This window comes from Nilaparvata lugens, chromosome 1 (assembly GCF_014356525.2).
Source record: "Nilaparvata lugens isolate BPH chromosome 1, ASM1435652v1, whole genome shotgun sequence".
Classification (NCBI taxonomy): domain Eukaryota; kingdom Metazoa; phylum Arthropoda; class Insecta; order Hemiptera; family Delphacidae; genus Nilaparvata; species Nilaparvata lugens.
In genome coordinates this window covers 12,804,629-12,828,957 of record NC_052504.1, presented here as the reverse complement: position 1 = coordinate 12,828,957, position 24,329 = coordinate 12,804,629, and the positions used below count along the sequence as shown (strand labels likewise).

The window sequence follows — 24,329 nt, the reverse complement described above, 5'->3', positions numbered from 1 at the left end:
TCACAGAAACGTCCAAAACTTTGCCAGTATCAACTGACGTTATTGATACAAATCCGTTTTGAGACGTGTGTCCACGTTTTTGCCAAGACCCGTCCACAGCTACGCACAAGTCTCGGCTGCCACACGACTCGACTGCTTCCTCTACCGCGCTTCTCATCGACCTTTCACTAATATTTTTACTACATTCACTAACAAATTGTTCGTGATGTTGGAATTTACTTGGCGGTGACGGTAAATTCATCACACCACAAAACAATTTCCCCGAGTTCTCGCCTTTCCCTATTGATCTAAATCCTAAAGCTAGTCTCAAATTTAAATCATAATAAGTTTTTTCACTTTGCACTTGTTCACAATTCTTAATCTGTTTATTTAAATCACAGGCTGTACAAGAAATATCTATCCTAAAAGCTAATTCTATCAAATGAGTTTTTTTAAACACTAAACTTTGATTACAAATCCTACAGCTAGCTATCTCACTGAGTCCAATGAACAAATTATCTAAATTCAATACATTATATTCGAAATCCTTATTATCTACTAATCGTTTTTCGTATTCAAGCAACTTAATTTTAACACTAGATTGAGAAACCGACGGAGGAGGAGCCAATGGAGCAGGCCGCGCAAGAGGTACTGACCGTTTTTTGACAAAACCATGTCGCATTTTTTTGAAAACCGGACCGCAGCGAGGCATGGTTGAATTCAAACTAAACTAAACATTGAAAACTTGAGAAGCGCAAAAATGGGCAGACGAACGAAGCGACCTCTATGTGCATTCTGTCGAACCTTCCATGGTTCTGTGTTTAGACTTGCAATCCGAGTTACCGAGGGGTAACTTTAGGTACATGTTTCTCGGTTTCTATTGAGAATATTTGTCCGATTTTTTCAACAATTTACACTACTGGTTATCATCTTTCTTTCTAGTGTCTTTTTTTTTTAAACAATCTTTAAAGTGGCGGTGTAGTGGCTGAATCACAAGCCGGGATGCATAAATTTGCAGCGTACTTCTATAAAATCTGTAACAAATACAAAATTTGCTATAAAAAAAATTCAACCACACCCTAATTTTTAGAAAAATCCCGAGTTTTGAATTTAAACCAATTCCAATTGTATGGGAAGCTTGGTTAATGAGAAATGTGTACCTAAATGATAAATATTTTAGCATGCTTTGGCATAGGATTGTGACTTTTGTAGGGAGTACCCTTTTAACATACTGTTGAAGTTTCATCAAAATATAATGTTGTTTAGTAGTGGTTAGGGGTTAAAAACCCTATTGACCAGCATAAAAAGTGATTGACCGGGTATTTCTAATTTTCCGATTCCTTTCAAATTTGGCATACAGAATGATTCACACCTACTCAACATACTGTTGAAATTTCATAAGAATATCCCGACTACTAGGGGTGGTAAGGGGTTGAAAGCCCTATTGACCAGCATAAAAAGTGATTGACCGGGTATTTCTAATTGTCTGTTTCGTTTCAAATTTGGCATACCGGATGATTTGCACATACTTAACATACTGTTAAAATTTTATAAGAATATGTCAACTACTAGGGATGGTAAGGGGTTGAAAACAACATATTTGACTGAATTATTTCTAACTCAATCAGCTGATTTCATACAGAAAGGCTGCAATGTAACATTGTTTGGATTAATCAAGGCGTGGTTGTCATTTTCACTATTTATAATCATGTGATTTGCAGTCACTGATTTTTTCAAGCGTTCTGTATTGTTTTTGTTGGTCACAGCTATTGATATCAAATGGTAGCACACCATTCAGCCGCTATTGTTGACTTTGAAACTCCTGAGAGGCCAAAATACGTTCTTCCGACTACTTTTGACAACTGTAAAAATAATTTCAATTATTTCTGAGAAATTTTCTCGCTTTCACCACCACTTTATCTTTTAAAATAAAAAAGTTTCTAGCATGTCGAAAATTTCATGTTTTCTGCTCGAAATGTCTCAACATTGACAAACATATTCATTAAAAGGCTAGGCAGGATAGCTGGGTAACTTCAGAATCCATTAGTCGTTCCTATAAAAAATAGGTTTGGCGAGAAGAAGTACAAAATCTCTGAAGAAGGTATGTGTGTTTGTGTGAGTGTGAAGAGTGAGAGTGTTAGAGGGAGTGGAAGAGCGAAATAGTCAATCTTTCGTAAAAGAGCTCTCCCCTAATGAAAATCTATTCACAGTTACAGGCTTCCGTAACTAATTGATTGTTGTAGGTTTAGGGACTGGCCTAAAAATGTTCATAGCCCTGCTGGAAAGTTTTGAGTGCTAGACATTTACTGTGAGAAGATTCACTTTCAACTGTCAGCATTCCTTATGAATAACATCAATGCTTTCCATTCAGTCAATGCTGACCGACTCAGGTACTCTATAGTGTAGTTCACTTTCAGCAGTCAGTATTGCTAGTGAATAGCATCAATGTTTCACCTTCAACTAATGCTGACACTGTCTCACTGTAAAGCTGCTTGGTTGTGGGTCAGGTACCTTGTAAATAACATCAGAGCTTGTCACGTTCAACTATAAATAGTGGAAGAATGTCTTTTCTTCTGCTGTCTCCCTAGCTCTGACATCCCGTTATTCAAGGGTTGGTGTGTTATATATATACACACACACACATACATACATACATATATATATATATATTATATATATATATATATATATATATATATATATATATATATAATATATATATATATATATGAATAAATATTCATTCTATATAATATAATATATTTATTATATATATTATATAAATGAATAATATTAGTAGTATAGTACTATATTGAGACATTTAGGGGCGATTGCTGAGATCGGGTCTGGCTAACCCCGGCGCAACGTTGGTCTAGCGCAACTTTGGTCTCGGCTAAAAAATCGGTTTGCTGAGATCGAGTTTAGCCGTCGGTCATCTCTTGGTCGAGAGCAACTTTGATCCCCAGGTTTAGCCAGACCGACGCTCAAGTTTAGCCAGACCGAGGCGCAACTGGAGGAATCCACGGGGAATTATTGTCGCAATGTTGGCAACAGCCATCTCGAATGCTACTTTGGCTCTCACACGCTGTCTTTGCGTCTTGCTTTTGCACTCTCTCACTCACACTCACTCACTCTCCCATCATTCGTTTCTTTTTGTTTTTTCTTATTCCCCTCACACCCTCTCTCTCTCTCACTCTCTCTCTCTCTCTATCTCTCTCTCTAAGAGGTTTTCCTTTAGGATTTATCTAGTGGAATTTGAAATATTGTTTCTAATTGTATAAATAAATAAAGTTTAAAATTCTCTTTTAAACTGTATTTTGATTAAGAGTTTTATTTACTTATATTAATCTTATGTAATCTTATTACATGATATGTAATCTATTTTTTCTGTTCTTATGTAAATTTGTCTTCTTTTGTAAAGGGTTGTGTGGCAGAGAGGACCAGGAGTCCTAATTCCGCCCTAATAAAGGCATATAATCAATCAATCAATCTCTCTCTCTCTCTCTCTCTCTCTCACTCTCTCTCTCTCAGGCATAATATGCCTTTATTAGGGCATATTGAAGAAGAAAAAATCAATCAATCTCATTCTCTCTCTCTCTTTCCCCCACTTACTCCCATTCTCTCTCTATTTCAGTCTCGATCCTCTCTTGACCGTCGTTATAATGATCATCTGTGATTTGATAATCTTCTAAACTCTTTCGAATGTTGTTACAGTGAACACATGAACAACTCCTCACCTTTTTGGTGTTCATTTGGAATTCATTTTCATTTATTTCGAAGATGTAGTTTTTTTCTAGCGTATTGTCCAGCTAGGAATTTAATTTAATATTTTTCCATTACTAAACAAATAATAGCTATCGCCGCAAAACTATGTATAATACGACATGATGCTGCAGTACTCACATAAATCGCCAGTCTCTATGTGGACTACCATCAGCAAAAAATCTGAGAGCAATCAGCACTTCTCTTCAGTTTTAAATTCTGATACCGTACTCGCCGACTTGATGTATTGGTTCGTAATAATCCAAATATTCAAGATAATCCATTATTCACTTCATCCACTCACAAAATCAATTCCACAGAAAGGAACACGCAAACAAAGGGTCGCTCATCACCATCTGGACTCAACTTAATACTTCAATTATGCAATGCACACTATTTCTGCATCCCGTGATGATGAAAGCAAACGCAGCTGCCTCCATGAGATATCATCTCACACTTTCGTACAATTACAACGTATTTAATACAGTTCTCCTTCATTACTGATGTAGGTGCAGTTCCATATTATGTTCAAATCAATTATACGGGTAGATAGCATCGATACTATCGTAGCCTAGATTCGTAGAAGGTAATCGACCACTGATAGAAATTGAGTCAAAAGAATTAGCTTCCAATTTAATATATTTTCAGACATTGTTTAAACAAAAAAATATATAATATGAGTGTTGAGAGAATATCAGAATGATAATAAAATTATGGGCTACTCAGTGAATGGGCTAGTGCGTACTGCCAGAGACAAATAAATAGGTAACTTTCAAACAGTATCTTTACTCTATGGAACTGCGTATAGCAAATACTTCAGAAAGATCTTTTTGAAGTAAGTCAGTTTTTTACAATCTTTAAAAATTGAAAGTTCAATTTAACATGTATTGATAATTGTTCATTCAGTTTCATGCATGAATATGAAAAGATCATGTATGTAAAACAGTTCATGTGATTGAAACGTAGTCCCTTAAACAATGCTCCAGCACCTTTTTTTAGTATGGTACCCACAATATGTCCTAGTTAATGTCCTAGTTATGTTATAATTAAAGAGTAGTTTCCACCGGGGAAAGGAGGATATACAAATCTCCCAGTAATATCTGGGAACATGGATATATCCCCCCCACACAGTAAATATATTTTTTTGTACTTTAGTAAAAATCATGAAAAACATAGGTTTGTAGACTATAGCTTTGAAACTATTTTTTGAAACAATTGAATGACTAATGAAATTATATTTCTATTCTATTTGTTATATGAACTGAAATAACATAGGCCTATGATATTTTCTATGAAAAATTAAATAATGATCAGTCCACTGAACATAAAGAAACTTCATTATTAGGATGTAGTTTTTCAAGTGGAAATTGCTTGAAATCACACCAAATTGAGGGTATTTTTCTTAAATTTACCGGGGGAGGCCCCCCGGATCCCTCTTTCGTGCGAGGTAAAGAATTTCCTTGTTGTTTGAAGGTGTTTTCATTTTCACTTTCTTATGTTATAATATTTTAAACATTAGTGGAAATAGTATATTTCTCACCTAGGGCCGAAAATGAGACTTTTCCGGCTCGAAATCGGTTTTCAAGTCCGAGGCCGTAGGCCGAGGACTAGAAAAGATTGAGAGCCGGAAAAACATTTTTGCCCGTGGTGCGAACGCTATTTTTCGCCACACAGAGAAATAAACAATATATGTGAGAATAATTTATTGTTTATTAAGCAGTTCCGAAAACAAAAGTGGAAGGTCATAGCTCTAGCTATTAGTATAGTTATTAGTATCTAGTTATTAAAGTATAGAAAACTGAAGAATACATAATACTTGGAAACCTCACAGAATCATATTGATTTTTCCAATACATCAATAAATTTTAGTTCTATTAGGATCCTCCTCAATTTGAATCAGGCAGCCTTTTGTTTTCCCAATTCCAAAAAAAATACCTAAAATACTCGTTTCACTGGGAATTCGTGTCTGATAGTAGCCTACATTATAACTGAAGAATATAAATTATTACTCATTTTATTGTGATCTATTCATGTTTTTCTTATGAAATTCAATAAATTATAGGCCTACAGCATGAAGACTATGTCCAATTCATTTGTACTGGTGGCAAAATTTTACATTGAAAATAATTATTTGATAAAATCCAAGTTCAATAGTAATGAAAACAAATTCCTTCAAAAAATAATTGATAATAATACGTTTCGAGGGAAAAAATTAAGAACAAAAAAATGGGAAGCATCGGGGATTTGAACCGAGGTACCATCGCTCCGTAAGCAAGCTCCTTACCGCTGCGCTACATAGACGTTCGTAAATGGTAGTCTTATAACCTGCTGATAAAAATACACACTTTGGGCTATGGAACTTCAATTAGCCTACGGTAGCATGAATGAATTTGAACATTAATATTCTGAAAAATCTAGAAGGAAAATAGAAATTTGGGCTTCCAGGTGCACGAGATTGATATTTTTAGAATCTATGTTCAAAATTTGGAGATCTAAATCATTCCCGTTTTTCCGGTATGCAATCCACAAGTTGACATGTTTTGATGCGAACAAACACAACCCCACTCTCTCTTATTATATAGAAGAAGAAGATATCTTACCTCTATTTCATTCATCCAAATAAAATGATAGTATATTACTGCAGAATACTTTATTCAATTCTAGAAGCATAAACTGATTCTGTTTCATAAACTATTTGTTAAAACGTTCAGCACCATGGATATTGCCCAAGTAGTTCCAAAACTATCCACCAGGTTTTGTGATAAACGCAGTACTATGTAGAGATGGGAAGTTCGGATCACTTTACTGATTCAGGTCAGTCGTTCACGTTCACTGTCGCGACCCGTTCAATTGAACGGTTAATTTCCTATAGCTTTCCTATAAACAAGCAAAAAAAAAAAAAAAAAAAAAGGTTCACCACAGTTGATGTGTAAAAACAGGGGTTTACCCCAGTTGATGAACGGGTCAAATGAACGGTTTTTTTGAATAAATGTGATCCGGATCACTCGTTCACCTTAATGATCCGTTCAATTCGAACAGGTCATGACCGAACGACACATCTCTAGTACTATGAGGTTTGAGGTTAGATTCTATTATACTCTGAAAATTGAATTTGAGTAGTTTATAATATCTTATTTGTATTTCATTCATCCAAATGAAATGATAGTATCTTATTGCAAAATACTTTATTCAATTCTAGAAGCATAAACTGATTCTGTTTCATAAACTATTTTGTAAACCCGTTCATATCAAATCAGAATCAGCTGTTATTCAAGGTCATTTTACAGCCCTAGGGCCGTAAAGTTTTACCGGCCTGGTCGGAAAACAATCACTTTCGGCCACCATATGACGCACGTAAACCAGCTCATTACATCCAAGTGTGGCGAAAAACATTTTTCCTCCACCTACTGTCAAAAGTACTTACTTTACTCCCTGAAACATGATACTAAAGTGTCACTTTTTCGCTCTCGGTACTAAAAAACAGAAAAACTCCCTAGGGAGTAAAAGTGACTCCATTTAAATAACATGGGAAGCATCTCTATTTTAAAAACGTATATTTGGAATAGGTCAGAAGGTCTAAGCTCAGATGAGGAAGCATATAGAGTAGTCATTAAACCAACTAAATTCAATACCTCAACCAGACATTTGATCGATATATAAATTTATGTTTGTATGCTGAAATTATTATACAAACTTCATATCACTATACTAGAAAAAATTTATATATTTTTTTCTTTTAATCCATGTTAGGTATTCAAAATACCAGCCAACGAATATTACTTATTAACTAATCAAATTTGAAACGGGAACTTCATCATAGCTGTAGTTGTGGCTGTCATTGTTACAACTTTAGCCGACAGATGGTGCTGTCGGAGAACTGTGATTACAAGCCAGCTGTTTCTGTTTACTTTTTAGATTATGTTGTAACACATTGTTTGGTCACATACTACGTTTTTAAAAATTATTTTATTTGCAGTTTTTATAAAAATGTAGGTGGAGGAAAAATGTTGTGTATATCACGAGTGAAAAATGGTTTTTTGCCCTCAGGAAAATTGTTACCCTCGGCTTCGCCTCGGGCTTCGCCTCGGGCTTCAAACTTTTCCCTCAGGGAGAAAAAACAGCACTTTTCACTCTAGATATACAAATAACTATTAAATATGACTTATGGGTAATGAAATTATTCAGAATTCAAAGATGAACCCCAATTTGACATTGGTTTTCAATAAAATCAAAAGAATAGCGAGTTAATAGCTTAATCCCGAATTAAACCTGCCTCCTAGCAGGTCTAAGTTGGAGTCTAAAATCATCATTTTTGCTCCTGAGATTATCTCATTTTAGCCTGATCCCGATCTCAGCAATCCACCGAGATTAATTTTTAGCCTAGACTGGATCTCAGCAGCCGATGTTTTGACCGCCGGTTTTTCCCTGCGATAATTGCCGGTCGGCTAACTTTTGCGCTCGAGCGTGGTTAATCCCGATCTCAGCAAACCGATTTTTGATCTGCGGCGCAAAAACCGGTTTTTAGCCGAGCGCAAGAGATAATCCCGATCTCAGCAATCGCCCCATATAAATATAATTTCTCCAAGTCATTTATGAACATGTCCAATGTCCCAGCATTACAATTATATCGTGAGAAGCATAGTGAAGAGATAGACATTCGCGAATAAGATCCTTACTTGATGTAATTGATATACACGGCTGCTATCCCATACAAACATTTGCACAAAACTCTGGCGAGAGGCAGCACCTATAAAGTCAGTTACAGTGATATATTCCGAGCCAATTGCATTAAAAATCATTTTGTAAGCTCTTCACGCAGCAAAGAAGATTCATTGATAGTCAAATTTTCAAAAATCCTCTTCAAATTTGATAAAAAGCAGTGATCAAAGTTGCAGCGACGGAAAATCGAGTAGAGAAAAGCTTAATGTAGTTGTAAAATGTGACGCTAGATAGTGCAGACAGCAAACATGATACAAACCACCGTGATACTGTATCATTCGACAAGCAACGGAATGCAATAGATTGGTACAGCCAGTTAGTAACAATCTGTGAACACGATAACTCCATTCCTAATCAACCGATTGACTTGAAATTTTAAACTTAAAAAGGCCCTACACACCTACGGATTTGGCTCGGCTCGGCTCGGATGTTACTAACCCTCTGATCACATTTTAAGCGAATGCTATTTGTATGCAACTAAATTTGTCACAGGTGTCTGGCTAATTCTCAATTTATACGGCTTGACCAATCATTTAGGTTGCTGACCAGTAAGTACCAAGGAACCTAACCTCAAAAATTTGGATTTTATATTATTAAATAAATAGCAATAATAATTATTTTCCTTTTCATTTGGCTGTTCAAAACTGTAGCCTGGATATTATCTAATCTCGAGTTTGTTGACATCGTATCTAGGGATAGCAATACAGCTGTTTGCTTGAGACCTATAAATTCTTTCCATTTAGTGATTTTGATAACTTATTCAAAAAATCTCTTACAATGTTTATTCTACAGCTAATATTTTTTTGGGAAACACTGGTATTATTATTTTACAGTACTAGTACCTACTTTCTTGCTATAAGTTCAACTAAATTCTTCATAGAAATAGAATTCTTCATTAATAACATTAAAGTGCTCACAGAGTTTTCATTTTCGACTATTTTAGAGCTCCCGCGAATCATTTTACTGATTCGAGGGCGCTGAATCCGAATCTGAAATCAAAATTTTGCTATCTCGATTTTTAAACGATTTCGATTTTGGTAACTACACGCGCCCGGCCGGGAGAGCCTACACACTCACGGATTTCGCCCCGAGCTGAGCCGAGCCGAGCCGCGCCAGTAGCCCTGGACGGATTTGGCTCGGCTCGGCTCGGCCTGGCTCGGCTCGCAATTAAATCGCCTACACACTCACGGATTTCTCCCGATCCGAGCCTAACTTTTAACTTTAAAATTTCAAGTCAATCGGTTGATTAGGAATGGAGTTATCGTGTTCACAAACATACACACATACACACACACACACACACAGACCAATACCCAAAAATCATGTTTTTGGACTCAGGGGACCTTGAAACTATGGAAAACATGAAATAAGGGTACCTTAATTTTTTGGAATGCAATACTTTCCTTACCTATGTAATAGGTACCCAGTAATAGGGCAAGGAAAGTAAAAATACTCAAACTTAAAATACATAAATTTAAAGTATTGATGGAGGAGCAACCTTTAAGAATTTGCGCATTCTCAATCGATGCATTTTCAAACACATTACGAGATGAGCCAGGCGGCTCAGTATTATAATGTATATTATATTCTGTGAACCATAACCCTTATTCCAAATTTTCAATTCATCATTCTTATTCAAAATTCTATTAAAATTGTTAGCATCGATTGGTTTGATCAAGAAGAAACTTGAAATGAAATAAACCAGATCATATTATAAGTAAAATAATGGTTTTTATTACATGAATTTATACATTAATGTACAATTTTAAAATATGGAGTAGCACTTGAGATAAATGCTCTTCGTTACTTGAGTATATATACAAAATGTTTATTTGAACAGTCCTTCTTTTCTACTGTAAATAAGATTACCGGTATTGTGGTTGAGCAGTACTTCGTTAATAAGAGAAAACTAGAATATTTATTTAAGTGCTCATGTGTTCTCTTATTTCTATGTCAAAGCACACAATTAAAGAATAATTTTGCATAATCATCATTCATTTGCATAATAATTTTTAGTCATCAGTCAATAAGAGAATAGAAGAGAGAAGCATTGTTCTATCATCTGCTGTCATAAATACGGTAATATTTTTGTTAGAACAGCAACAGTTTTGAGCAGATTTAAAACTCATAACTTATATAAATTATGATAAAGATCACCGTTTTCCGTTGCGGGGGCGTGCAGATGTTGAAATAAGCCAATTGCGCATTTCTGACTATTGAATTCCTGAAATTATGGTGTTTTATATACTCGAATAGCTGGCAAAAACTGAGCTAGTTGATCAAATGTTATTGCTATGCATAGTAGCATTTGATGCTGCGGGAGAGGTGAATCGTTCCAGGGTTCTACTTATGAATCCTGTACAGGGTGAGTATAATCTTTCGATTCAGAACCATCCTTCATACTAGATTATCTGATTTCCAAAAATTAAATTTCATTCGATCTCATTGTAAGCTATTGAATAATAATTATTAAGTTGAAAAGTATACAATTGCTTAAAGAATCATAACATGACATTTGAATAACAAATTTTGTTTAGCCATTTTTTATATGATAGCATCATTTAATTATATGAACTCATCAATTTTACACTCGATGATTATGTTTTTTGGTCAGTTTGTATATTAAAGCCTAAAAGTATTATAAATTTTTTCACATTATTAAACCGAAATAAAAATACACGCTTCGATAAAAATAGTATACATTAGTACCTTTTTAGCAAGTTTTTACAATGTAAAAGGCTTCAGCATAACAGTAGAATATTAAATCAAGTCTCAGCAGTATAAATATACAAGTTACAATACAAACTATACACAATAGAAGATCATTCTGTTCGTCAGTTTTTACAATACTGAAGCATAAACAATATATTAACCTATTCTGTACAATATAAATATAATTTTATATACATGTTTTGATACAAATGTTATGTACAAAGTATGTGAGGGTATTTTATACCCTGGTGACAGGTAGCGGACGATCGCCCTTGCGTGGAGCTGTGAAGAGACGGGTCCACGAGCGACATGTCTTGCCAGACCAGACCCACATGCCGGACGACACGCCGACGACCAGACTGAGGAAGAGTCGAAGCAGTACCACCTCGACGCCGGCCGAGTGTGCCGCGTAGGCCGGCCCCGCCACGCAGCGCGGGTTCGCCTGGCAGTCCAGGGCCGACAGCAACGCCAGCGAACGCCATCTGAAATAGTTCAAGATTGTCGTTAAGTCTTGTGTTTGCTTTGTTTTCTTATTAAAAATCTAAATGTTCTCCTTTCAAGTCCATAGTCAGAATCACGTTATAAAGTCCAGCACAAGTGGAGAATGATTTTGTATGAGATACTCTTCATGATACGCCCCAATAGTATTTATAGTTTTGAAAACTTGTTGAAAAGAGTTTCCTAAAGAACTAATTACTAGGACTATCGGTCTGTACACAGAGTTTCCCATGAAAGGTGTAACAGCCGAAGACCATAGATTCTAAATTAAATTTGCACCAAAATTGTCCAGTAAAATTTTATCATATAGACCTTAGTTTTCGAGATACCGTATTTATGGATTTTTCGATATTTTTGAAAAACGTCAAAACTAGAAGACTATCAGTCAAATTCTCATTCTAAGGATATTGTTGTGAAGAGGAAAAATAATCCAATAAGATTAATAAAATTTATTCCTATGACTTTTGAACCTTTCATGAGCGTTCAAACTGTTTGAAATTTGGCTTTGAACTAGACGAATGTACTTTATTTCAAATTTGAGAGCTCCTAAAAACGTCAAAGGAACGAATTGTTTGAATCTCATTGGAAATTTCTTTCTAGTTCTTGAAAAAAAATGAAAAATCGATTTATCTCGAAAACTAAAGTTGATATAAGAAAACTTTACTGTATATTGTTTGTTGCAAATTTCAAGAAGAATCTATGGTCTTAGGCCGTTACACCTTTCGTGGGACACTCTATGTACAGTCTTATAAGCAGGTAAAATTTATTTTTAAAACCTGAAGATGGTGTGAATCACTGAAACTAGTTGTTTGTATTTTTAATCTATTATTTCATTAATTTCAAAAAAAAGTTACTATAATTATTCTATTTTATAAATAAAAATTAGTAGACATGAATTCATACATTTTAAGCAGGTAAATAGATAAATTTCGTGGGACACGTATATTGTAATTTGCGTAAATAAAGTAATTCAATCAATCAATACTTTCGACCGAGTCACTGTCACTGTCAGCTTGAAAATGTAACCTGTGTGGTCACGAAACCATGATCCTGTACCAAATAAAACTGTAGAATTTGATGATGTATGTGTGTTTCTATTTCATAATCAATACTTTGTTTGGTTGGTGAGAATTGTTTACCTAGGTCGGTGCCAGGCCTCGTAGAGCGTACAGGCGAGTGCGCCAAGCGTCGGCAGAACATAGAGTGCGGTAAAGACTGCCAGCCGCGTCATCAGTCGTTCCAGTTTGGCGGTGGCCGAGCCTGAACGACGCACCTCCCTTCGCACCTGAACGAGCGCCGCGGCGCCCCTCCCGGCGATCAGCAGACCGACGCCAAGCAGGATGCCCTGAGGCGCCACCACGAAGCCCATTGTTGCCACCTACAACATCCAATAATAATAATTTTACTGCCAAAATTAATACACGTTACACCTCATACTTAGTAGATACAGCATAAAATCATTCTATAAATTCCTTAGAATAATTCGATAATGGAGATCAAATTTTAAGAAAATTTAAATACTCTTCGCATCACCCAGCAAAGGAAAAATCCTGTCCACTGAGTGAGAGCACCAATAATTCAGAACAGAATCAAGCTAACAAGAAACAAAAAAGAAACCAAAGGAGTTAATAGTGAAAAATAAATTACAATATTTTACTGATGTCAAAGGAAGAGTTTTCAATCGTCAATTATCTTACTTTACACTATACATCGTATTCTATATACTTGATATTATTTACGAGGGTCATTTTTCCAACCTCCGATCACTATCATAAGACACAGAGGAGCGGTAGGAAGGAAGGTGACTTTCAGCGAGCTGTACAGCTTGTCATCCCGACCAAACGCCCTGTGATCGGTACGTTCAAATCGTCAATTGTTGTCGAGTTATAGACTCATAAACATGGCCACCTCAACTCAGGCTGCCGCCAAGTGCTAGTTGCGTAGTTTTATTCGTTTTTGCAAGCCGATGTTCAGCATAAATCTAATTAATTCAAGTTCATGTAGGAAACGTTATGATGGTGATATTTACGTGAATGGTGTCAGAAAATTAGAGACGTCAGTTGAAATTACTGTACAGAAACTGTGACATACATAATTATGACACAAGAAATAAGAGTAAATTTTCTGCACAATACCACAGGACAGCTCATTATGAGAATAGGCCTTCTTATATGGGTATCAAATTTATGAGTAAACTGCCGTCAGCTTTGAGAGAAAATGAGAATAAGGATATTTTCAAAAGCAATTGAAAAAATATTTACCAAACGGGGTTTACTACAGTATTCAAGAATTTATGGATGGAGAATGAGGCTTTTGGGAGAGTTAAATTGTAATGTGCATTGTAGAATGTGATGTATATAATATACCTATACATATGTTTATTTGTATTCTTTTATTTTTTGACAAATAGTCCTTCTTGACGATTTCCTATACTCTTTTAAGAGTCTCCAGGAAGAAAATTTAATCAAAATCATTACTTCTGGAATCGTTATGATCAATGGCAACTCGGCCTCACAGTGATGGTGCAACCAAACGGCTTCTCCAGCAAATCAAATGGGATAATTTCGATCACCCATCATAAATACCTGACTTGGCCACTAGTAACTCATACCATCGAATAAACAGTATGGAAGTTTTCTCTGCTGATACCTTCCCCCTAGACTCAAGACATGACTTTGAGGGCAGAGCTTGCCTACTAACGAGGAGCTCCAAAACAACGTCATAGTTCACTTGACTCATGTGGCAGCAGCATTTCTTGAAGAGGGTTTTGCTAGGCTGGTCCACTGGTATGGCAAATTATGTCGAAGAATAATCTTAAGTGTAAGTAACTTTTGATGAAAATTCAAATTTATTTCTCAAAAAACATACACAATTATAGTAATCTAATATTATAACATCTAAAAATAATACAAGCAAAATACTATTAAATATATAAAATGATCTCAAAACTGCAGTATATTTTTTTATGTCCATCTATGTTTAAGGAGTAGCTTACAAGGTAAAACCTGTGCGTAGACCTAAGTTGCAGTAATATATTTATTCAATATAAACTAAGAAATTAAACCAAAATAAGAACAAAGATTAGTGGAACTTACACACAAATATAATTTTGTAGATTAAATTAGATAAAAGTTAGTAAAACACAATAATTATTATTCTATGATAAACAAAAACAAAACATAAAAACAAGAAACAGTTGGTGCTGTTAAAAAAATAATAATTCTTTTATATACAAGTATTTTTTCTTTAGGGCTACTTTTAATATTAATCGGAGTACCCTTTAATTATTTTGTCACTACATGTTTCGGCTACTAATGCCATTTTAAAGTCTTGAAAATGGCATTATAGAAGCAGAAACTTGTTGGACAAAATAATTGAAGGCTACTCCGATTAATATTTTTATTTATATTTGTCTTCTATGTATGGCCAGTCGAAGGTTGAAAAATGAATGACCTTCGTATATCAATCTATTGAAATTCGGGAGAGGAACAGTTTTGTGTAGAGTCTGTTTAGTTATTCACTTTTCTCTATTACTTGTGACTTGTGAATTGGATCCTTGTGAATAACTGACTAGAAAATAATGACAAACTATAGAAAATTAATGACGACAAAGCCAATTGTAAACTGTTTACTCAATGGCTGATATTCTATTGGAATAGATAAAAAATTGAATTTGAATTTCCCCTGCTCACTGTATGATTTGTACTTCAAACCAGAATAATTATGTTTTTTTTAATATTTTAGTTAAAAACACTTCACTTACATGGACTAATTTTGTACAAATAAATAAAAACAATATAAAAACCTTGTAGTACCCTTTATTATTAAATAACTTTGAAATATTTCTAGTTTTACCGGTTTTACCGGTAGTACTTTAATAATAAAGGATACTACAAGGTTTTTATATTGTTTTTATTATGTTAGTTACTCTAATCTGAAATCTCAAGAACTTCTTAAGAAATGGAACACTTATTATAACTCCTAAATTTCTTCTAATAAAAGGCTGATATAAATTATTTAAGGCTGGAATTGCATATCGTAAATAATTAGATAAGGTGGTTTAAATTTCTGTTTGGATGCTTTTCTCAGTAACCTAGCCTGAGCAGACGAAGTGAACAGAAATGAATGTTTACCTCAGAGACTTGGCAGAGACCGGTGAGCTCGTCTGCGACGACCCGATGGAAGGCGAGCGCCAGAACAGCAAGGACGGCGGGGCCCGCCCAGGCCGCCAGGTGGAAGTAGGAGGCCAGACTGTGCACTGCCTCGCTAGACCACTTCTTCGCCGCCGACAGGAACCACGCCACCGCAAGCACCACCCACCTGCACAATGCGGGCACCATCATGTCACATCATTCACAACCAAAAAAGCGAAAATTCATTTATATTTGAAGCAAATTTTCAAATAGTGAAGTCATAACAATGTAACCTGAATATAGAATTAATCTATCAACCTTAAGTAGGCTACAGGCAACACTTATTCAATAAATGTCAACTTCAATTATTGAGCTTTCATCGTTGTGTAACCCTGTATTATTGAATGTGAAGGTGATCATTACCTAATTTTTCTCTTCCACAATGTTCCTCATCAGCTGAACTAATCTCACTCCACTCTGAACATGTATTATTCAATTATTATTGTTCTTGTTTTTTTGACATACACACAAAAGATATTTATTTCAAAGAAAAAATGCAATTTACAAAGTAGAAATCTTATGTACTCATTTTCAATATAAAACAACAACAAAGAATAAAAACAACCTCATGAATACACTAAGCCAAATAAATCTTTAGAAAGTGGTCTGCATGGGCAAAAAATGCCTGTGCGCAAACCAGAGTTGCATATTAAAAGTTTTACAGAAAGAAAGGAAACAATAATCTTGATGCATTCATAATCTTATTGAATATTATTATTACATATAGTGAATAAATTATTGAATAGCTCAAAAAAAGAAGATTAATTAGTGTAATGGTGCACATATTATTCTATGGACCTGTATTAATCAATTATTATTGTATTATTATTCTGTGAACCTTTTGTTATTCAATGTGAAAGTGATCATTCCCTAATTTTTCTCTTCCACAATGTTCCTCATCAGCTGAACTAAGCTGACTCCACTCTTATCATACTCTGTACAAAATAACCTCTGACTTGGAATGGACATGCGCAGCAGAGAAGGCATACAGAGGTAGGGATACAACGGCTGCCGTTCTAACCGGCCATTCCTCTAATTTCTCGTGAGTATTCAAGCGCTCATGTTAAACTTATGGAGATTCCTATCTGGAATCCTTCAGTCGACTGACTCTAATCGACAAATTGGCAACTGCGCTTCTACCTATGGCTCTATCCATCACCATCAATTGGCTGATCTCCCTCCATTTCTCTGCGCCGCATATTCCTCCAAGTCAGAAGTTAATTTGTACAGAGTATAGCAATTGATGTGGATTGCTATGTGGCCTATGTCTACGTACCATACACCAGCGGAGAGATTGCAGTAGTAGAGCGCCAGGAAGGTGACAGTGCAGGCGGCACTCTCGAGGCCGTCAACGGCCACATATGAGCTGTAGCCCTGGCCGGCGGCGACGCAAGTAAACAGCGCGGAGCCGAGCGACACGCGCGCGATGTAGATGAGCGACATCGCGTTGTAGCAGAGCGCCAGGAACACGACCGGTCGTTCCGGGTAGCGGAACCGCGCCGGCTCCACCCAGAACGTCAGCAGTGTGAACAGTGTCGACACGAAACACAGCCAGGCCCAGCCAGTCATCCATCTAAAACAAAGAATATCAACCCGTCAATTTTGCATCATCTTCCAAAAATCAATTAAGATGCAGTACAATATCCAACTCATCCACTCCACATCGTGAACTTTTTACCATAGAGAAAAGATAGCATTAGTAGATATGAATGATATTTATCTCGGGCCACTACCGTATTTCGGATGGACACCTTAAGTCGTCGGTCCCGGCTGCCAAAAAAGCAGTCGTTAGGTAATGTCAGAGGCTCTGAAATTGATCAGTTGCGACCTGAAAACTCTGACACCAGACCTGAGCCAACCAGGTCACTCGATATTATTATTATTATTATTATTATATTATTATTATTATTATTATAGTAGATATGAAAAGAAGATACGGTACCAGAGAAAAGAAGATATCCCATGGTATAGGAAGTTTATGTTCTCAAGCCGATAGTCCTAGTGAAGCTATGTGACACTGGTAGTCTCTCATTCTGTGCCGTTCTTCAAGGCACACTCTTTCAAGGCCAAAGCTATGTGACACTCTTTCAAGGCCAAAACAGTAATAATAGATAGTAGTCGAAAAAAATCAACTTGAAATCTGGAACATGAACGACCTATACCATGGGATAACTTCTTTTCTGAGAGATCTTTTGAATAAAAACTAAGTTATCGTACGTAATGTTCTTGTATTTTGTGATTTTTAGAGTAGAATGTATTCATAAATGTTCAAGATTCATAATGAGATAATATAATTTATGGAGTGGTACATTATTCTATTAGAATGATCCTTTTCATAAGGTAACACTGTTCGCCCAGTGTAGCGGGGTGCATTTTAATGATCGCTCCATATACTGCATTAATATAATGCCATTCAATGAAACCACTCTCCTGTTTCTACTTGGATGCAAACTGATTTGAATCTTCCTTGTTGCAATCTCGTATTTACGTGTTAGTTAATTGTGAATTCTTATCTCGTCTGCTCAATATTCACTTTTTATTATTGACCATACAAAGTTATCAAGAAGTGTTACAAGAGAAGTCAAGATTACAAAAATCAATATTGCTTGAAAGATCTGACAATGAACTGTAATTGTGGATTGAAGTGAGGGCGTTTTTGCTTAAAAGGTTCGATTTGAACGGTTTAATGATTCTCTTAACAGAGTTTTAAGACAATAATGAATAGATGTTCACTTGCAACATATTCCAATTCTTTCCACAAAATAAAATACAAGAAAGATTTGACACATTCAAATTTTTCCCTCAGTTACATTCAATCTGCATGCACTTGACACAAATTACAAAGTCATGGCATATAAGTACTTAGTATTTGCCACAATACAATAGTGCTAGCTGCACTTTTCATGCGAAATTATGAATTCATCATTTTATAGAAAGACAATATATTTCATTTCAAATATAGGTAATATGAGATAAATTGATTCTTCGCACACAGGCACCATAGCCAAAGTGAAGAATATTCTTTCTCTGTAATATTGTCACTATTATTCAAACATGTTTGTATCATTGAAGAGGAATTAAATGAATTTGAATACTGTACCTTTCAGCAAAGAGTTTGTCGTCAGCGCGATAGTACGCGTCGCGTCCACAGCGTGGCGCACAAGGAACGCCTGTGACCTCGCGCGCCCTCGCGAAGTCGGGCGGACACTGACGTACGGCGGCGGCGTCGCGATGCCAATCGTCGCCGCGAGTGTCGTCGCCTGCCGCCGAGGTTGGCGCCGACGACGAGTTGGAGAAATGCATGCAGAGGCCGTTGTTGGGTACGGGAAAGCGGGAACAGTTGAACTGCGCCGGCCACTGGAAGTCCATGCTGCTGATGAGCGGGTGACAGTCGTGCTCCACCTCCTCGCAGAGGCCGCGGCATGAGGGGATCGCGCCCACCACGTGCTCCGAGCAGAACGGCGCCAGCACCGAGCACAGGAAGAAGCGCAGGTGTCGCGAACAGTTGTAGCGCACCAACGGCATGAACACTTGCAACTGAAAAAACCAAATACAACAAACTATTAAAGATTTTCTATTAACACACATTCGAACAAAATATAAGCTTGTCAAACTAGATAAAACTTGGAAGAGTTCAAATTTATAACTTATTTTAATTTATCATAACAATAAAAATAAGCATCACTCCATTTAGATATATAAATAATACCTATTGTTGATAATTCAATCAATTTATCCAAATTCAAAATTTAGTTTTCCCCTTATAGAAATCAAACGATCAGACAGACTTTCTCAGCAGCTTCTCACGACGGCTTCGATAGTGAACACCTTGTCATTGTATATTCATGTGATAGCTTATTTCTTGTTCATGTATGTACCTGATGGCAATTCACACCCTCTTTCACTCTCTCACACACACTCTCTTTCTCAAACACTCTGTCTATTTCTCTCTTTCTCTCTTCTCTCCAGACACACGCTCTTCTCTCATCCATTTCCAGTTTTTATAGCACATTTCACATTAATGTGGCAATGGAATCGGAGCCGTGCGTTGTGTACTGATGCCGCCGCCTCAAAGCTCAAAGCATAAAACGCATATAAATACTTCTTTGCATCGTAATCCGAATGTGCAGCAATAAAAAAGTACGCGCGCTCAACAGGTGAGACCTGTGGTAGGAGGAGGGGGAGGAGGAATAGATGGATGGTGTGGAGAAGGAGGAGTAGGAGGAGGATGATGAGGAAGAGGAGTAGCTCAATTACGCCGTTATTAGCGAGTTCTTGCTGCATCAACGGAAGGCGACCGGCCGGCTTCATTTCCCCCGTGAGTGGTTGCGGTGGAAAAGACAGGGTTTACTCATGTGTGAGAGAGCGCATATGCATCTAATAGAAGAACCGGTCATGGAGGATTTCCAAGCGAGACAAAACGACAAAATTGAAGCGAGAAGGCATCAGCCATTAGAAGAGCAGCTGTCATCGATGCTGCTTCTTATTTTCATCCAACTTCTTCTTTTTGTCGTTCATCGTCCCTTTATGGTTACTGACCGAGAAGAGAACGAGATTATAAGACTCGGAGTGGAAAAAAATTGATAGAAATCCGAAAGATGTCGCCAAAGCTCAACTCACGGTCTATCAGACTGCTACCATCCTCTCAACCAATACATGAGTTCGGCCCTGTATTAGGCCGACATCCTCTCAGCGAAGAATTCGTGTGTGAATTTATTCATTTGAGAAAACGGGAAAACCTGTATGATAAGTGGAAGAACAAAGGTTCTGCGATTGCAAATCGAAGAAATGTGACTTTCAAATTATATGATAACACTAGTTTTCAATTACGGGAGACAGGCTTCATCATAAAATTTATAAATATTCAATTAATATTATCTCAGTGAAGACAGTGATATTTTTCGGAAAAGTAGTACATGTGAATTATGGTATTGATATTGCATTGAAATTATGAATACATCATGATAATATTATTGATTCAAGCCCATATCAATCGCTATTTGCCCTGAAGCCAATGCAAATATTAACAGGAAGAAAAGCTATAAAAGGAATGAAGTTATAAAACCTATAGAAGGAATTTCGATTAGAGGTATATACATCTAAAAATTATTTCCTTGTGCGGGAATCGAACCCAACACGGCAACACTTAGTTCCTAATCAAAATAGTTTAATTGCAGACTAATAACTAAAATGGGCACTAAATAGGCAGTATATTCAGAACATGATCTATTTATTTATCAAGTCGTAGGAAAAAGGGATTTATCTGAGATACAGATACCTCTCAGAATTATGCTAGAATATGACATATAGTCAGTTCTATCAAGACTTTCAAAGACACCCCACTTGTTGCTGACTATCAAATCAACTCATTCCTCAAGGACTAGTTCCGTAGAATGTGGAAATCCACCATGATTGAGAAAAAGAAACTGAAGATAAGGTGACACAAAGATGAATAACGTATCGTAGAAATGATACTGATCTATTTAATTTGTCATGGACTCAATTCATAATAGTTAAATTCTAATTAACGAGTTCAAATCTTTCATAACAAGTATAACACACCAAGTTCCAGAATACAATGTACTGATATTTTTGCAAGAAAAGGATTCTCAAATTTTGCACTTGGATTTTTTTTAAAAAGTTGTAATTTATGGCATAACCATCATCAGCCATAACTATAACCAGTCTGGGAGACAACGTTCTCACGAGTTGGGAGCAAAGCAGAGCAGAGCAGCAACACAGCAGCGGCGACAGTTGTGGAATTCGATTAGCAATTCGGGCTGCGGCAAGTGCATTTCATCAGAGATGTGATGGCCAAGAACAGAGATAGCCATTAAAATGTCAGCACTTCGTCAGTTCGCATCCCGTTCGAAAAAGTTGAATGCGGTCTTCAACTGTTCGCCCTTTGCGAATGTCACAACGAAATTTCAAGATTCTACAACTTTTTTCTGCACCGATGTGAAAAAGTCTTCATGCAAGCCGGCAACGATAAACTTTCAAAATGACCAGATGGCTTTTTCAGTTCGCGCACTCTTCTTTGTGCATTTCTTTCTTTCTTGCTCTGTCATAATTGTCTCCTACAGTATTAAACCGCTGAAAAGGGAATGTGCGAGCGAGACAGAAGCTGCCATACCAGTCGATAAACGGAAACGACACAAAAAGTCGGAGTTTTATTTCAGTTTATTTGCTTTTCATTAATATAAATAATCGTCACCGCCCGCCGTTTGATGTAATGAAGAGCAAGGGTAGACGAAATTATCTCAGCGAGACGGAGCCGACAAAATGTTCATTCCGATCCGATTTCTTGCCCAGCATAGCAGAGAAACCAAAAGAATCCAGTCTTTATCGTTCGACGTTCCTTTGAGATTGCCTTTAATTGTTGCCTTCCTTTTTCTTTCATTGATCAAAAGTGAATTATATGAAGCCGACATGCATTAGCCCCGCATTGACAACCGCCTCTCACTCACCCCTATCCCTCTCTGTCTCTCTCCCACTGAAAGGGTGGGTGGCCTTGGCCTTAGATGAAATATAGATATGCCAAGTCTCAATCTCAATGAACGTGGGCACGAATTGAATTCACTTTGTTCACGTATTGAATGTTGTTCCATGCTAAATTGCATGTTGTGAATAGTGCAGTAATAAATGACTATTTTGACATTAATAGCTCAACTGTTCCATACGTTTGATTTTTTATTCTCCAGCAGTAATCCTTTCGGAGAATATTCCTTTGATACCAGTAGAATTTCAAAATGCTCAATTATGATAATCTCATAATGTCAATTGATTCATTTCCAATACATCAACCACTAATTTCTGAGAATAATTTCAACGTGTGCCAAAAATAAGTTGAATACCGTAAATAAAATAAAATAGTTTTTGTAACGCAAGATCATTCAACAATCATGTAAATGTAATCTGTAAAATTGGTTTTGAAATTGCTGAAACCATCTTACTTCAAAGTTTCTTCAAATTTCAAGAAATAAATAAATAGGGATATACATGCTGAATAACAGAATATCCTATTCGCTTTGTAATCTATATAGGATTAAGTCAAAATCTGGTCTATCTTGGATTAAACTCCACAATACATTGATAAAACCACATTGAATCTGTCATAGATACTAATATTATTATCCAAGGCTTTAGTCACCGATTAAAGAACATCTTCTCTTCTTCTCTTCTTCTCTTCTTCTCTTCTTCTCTTCTTCTCTTCTCTTCTTCTCTTCTTCTCTTCTTCTCTCTTCTTCTCTTCTTCTCTCTTCTTCTCTTCTTCTCTTCTTCTCTTCTTCTCTTCTTCTCTTCTTCTCTTCTTCTCTTCTTCTCTTCTTCTGTGCTTGAGTGCTCGCTCACTCTCAAAATTGAGTAAACCTATACTCCCATGATCTTGAGACTCAGTACGAATAGATAGAGCACTTCACTCTGGTGATTTTCAATTTATATGCTTCATCTACAGTCTACAGAATTTATCACCGATCAAGATTTTTTCATAATCTTCATACTTATCTGATCCGTCACAGCAGTGAACATTCGGCTCACATTGTTGCTTCACTTGTTTCTGACAAATTCTTCAAGATTGCTGGGTTTATATGATGTGAACATTCATTGCTTTAAAAATAATATTCCACTCACATAGCTGCAAGTTTTTATATTTTTGAGAATGATGACAACAGCGAGGATAGTCTGTAGGCTGCACATAGTGCATCAACTGGTTGAAATGTCCACCTTCTTCACCCTGCGCGGGAGACGGTGTAGAACTCTGGCAGAATAAATTTCGAGAAAGGAACGCCACAACTCGTCCGCTAAAACAAAGGTCGGCTCGTCTTTTTTTCTAATCGTGCGTAGCGCTCGTCGCCGTCCGACAGACGTGAGCTTTTTTATCGCAGAACAAAATCTCGAGCCGCTGAAGAAACGTGGACGCGGTGTTTTGGCGAGCTGGATTGGGACAATGCTGGCGAGAGGGGTGATGCGGAATATCAGCGAAGCTCAGCACGTAGCTCAGGATTGCGCGACTTGGTCGGTGGATGAGGAAGAGGAGGTGGAGACATGTTGAGTGATTGACAAGAAGGTCGCCGCTGCCGGTCTGACTGATGGATGCCGACCGGAGGACAATCCTTCCTCTGCATCGCACTTTCCTTCCGTTCCCTGAACTTTAATACATCCTTGCTTCACTTCAACCACGGCTGAACTTCGTATGCATTACTCTAACCATTCTTATTTCACCTCTACCATGAACAATGGTTGCCAATCCTAGGAGAAATGGTTTATACCTATACGTTGATTGTTTTTTCTATGCTAGGATGCACACTTTTGCACAGAATCCTATCGAACCAGCTTTTTGTATATAAACATGAGGTAGGATGGGATTGATTGCTGGATATACAAGGTTAAAAAAAGTGCATTGAAGCACAGTCAACTGAGCTCTTTTTTGTTCTTCTACATTCTACAACAATGTTTTCTTTGGGAAGA

General features: G+C 36.7%; 1 protein-coding gene across 1 annotated transcript in view; it reads right to left on the bottom strand.

Moving 5' to 3' along the window:
• Positions 1-10,169: 10,169 nt before the first annotated feature.
• Positions 10,170-24,329, bottom strand: part of LOC111051780 (frizzled-10) — a 29,219-nt gene continuing 15,059 nt past the window's right edge. The window contains exons 2-6 of the mRNA XM_039430558.1: positions 18,964-19,400; positions 17,140-17,436; positions 15,804-15,990; positions 12,810-13,048; positions 10,170-11,654 (exon numbers count right to left, since the gene is read on the bottom strand). Coding sequence (XP_039286492.1) covers positions 11,411-11,654; positions 12,810-13,048; positions 15,804-15,990; positions 17,140-17,436; positions 18,964-19,400 — 1,404 coding nt within the window. The 3' untranslated portion in view covers positions 10,170-11,410. The remainder of the gene's footprint in view (positions 11,655-12,809; positions 13,049-15,803; positions 15,991-17,139; positions 17,437-18,963; positions 19,401-24,329) is intronic.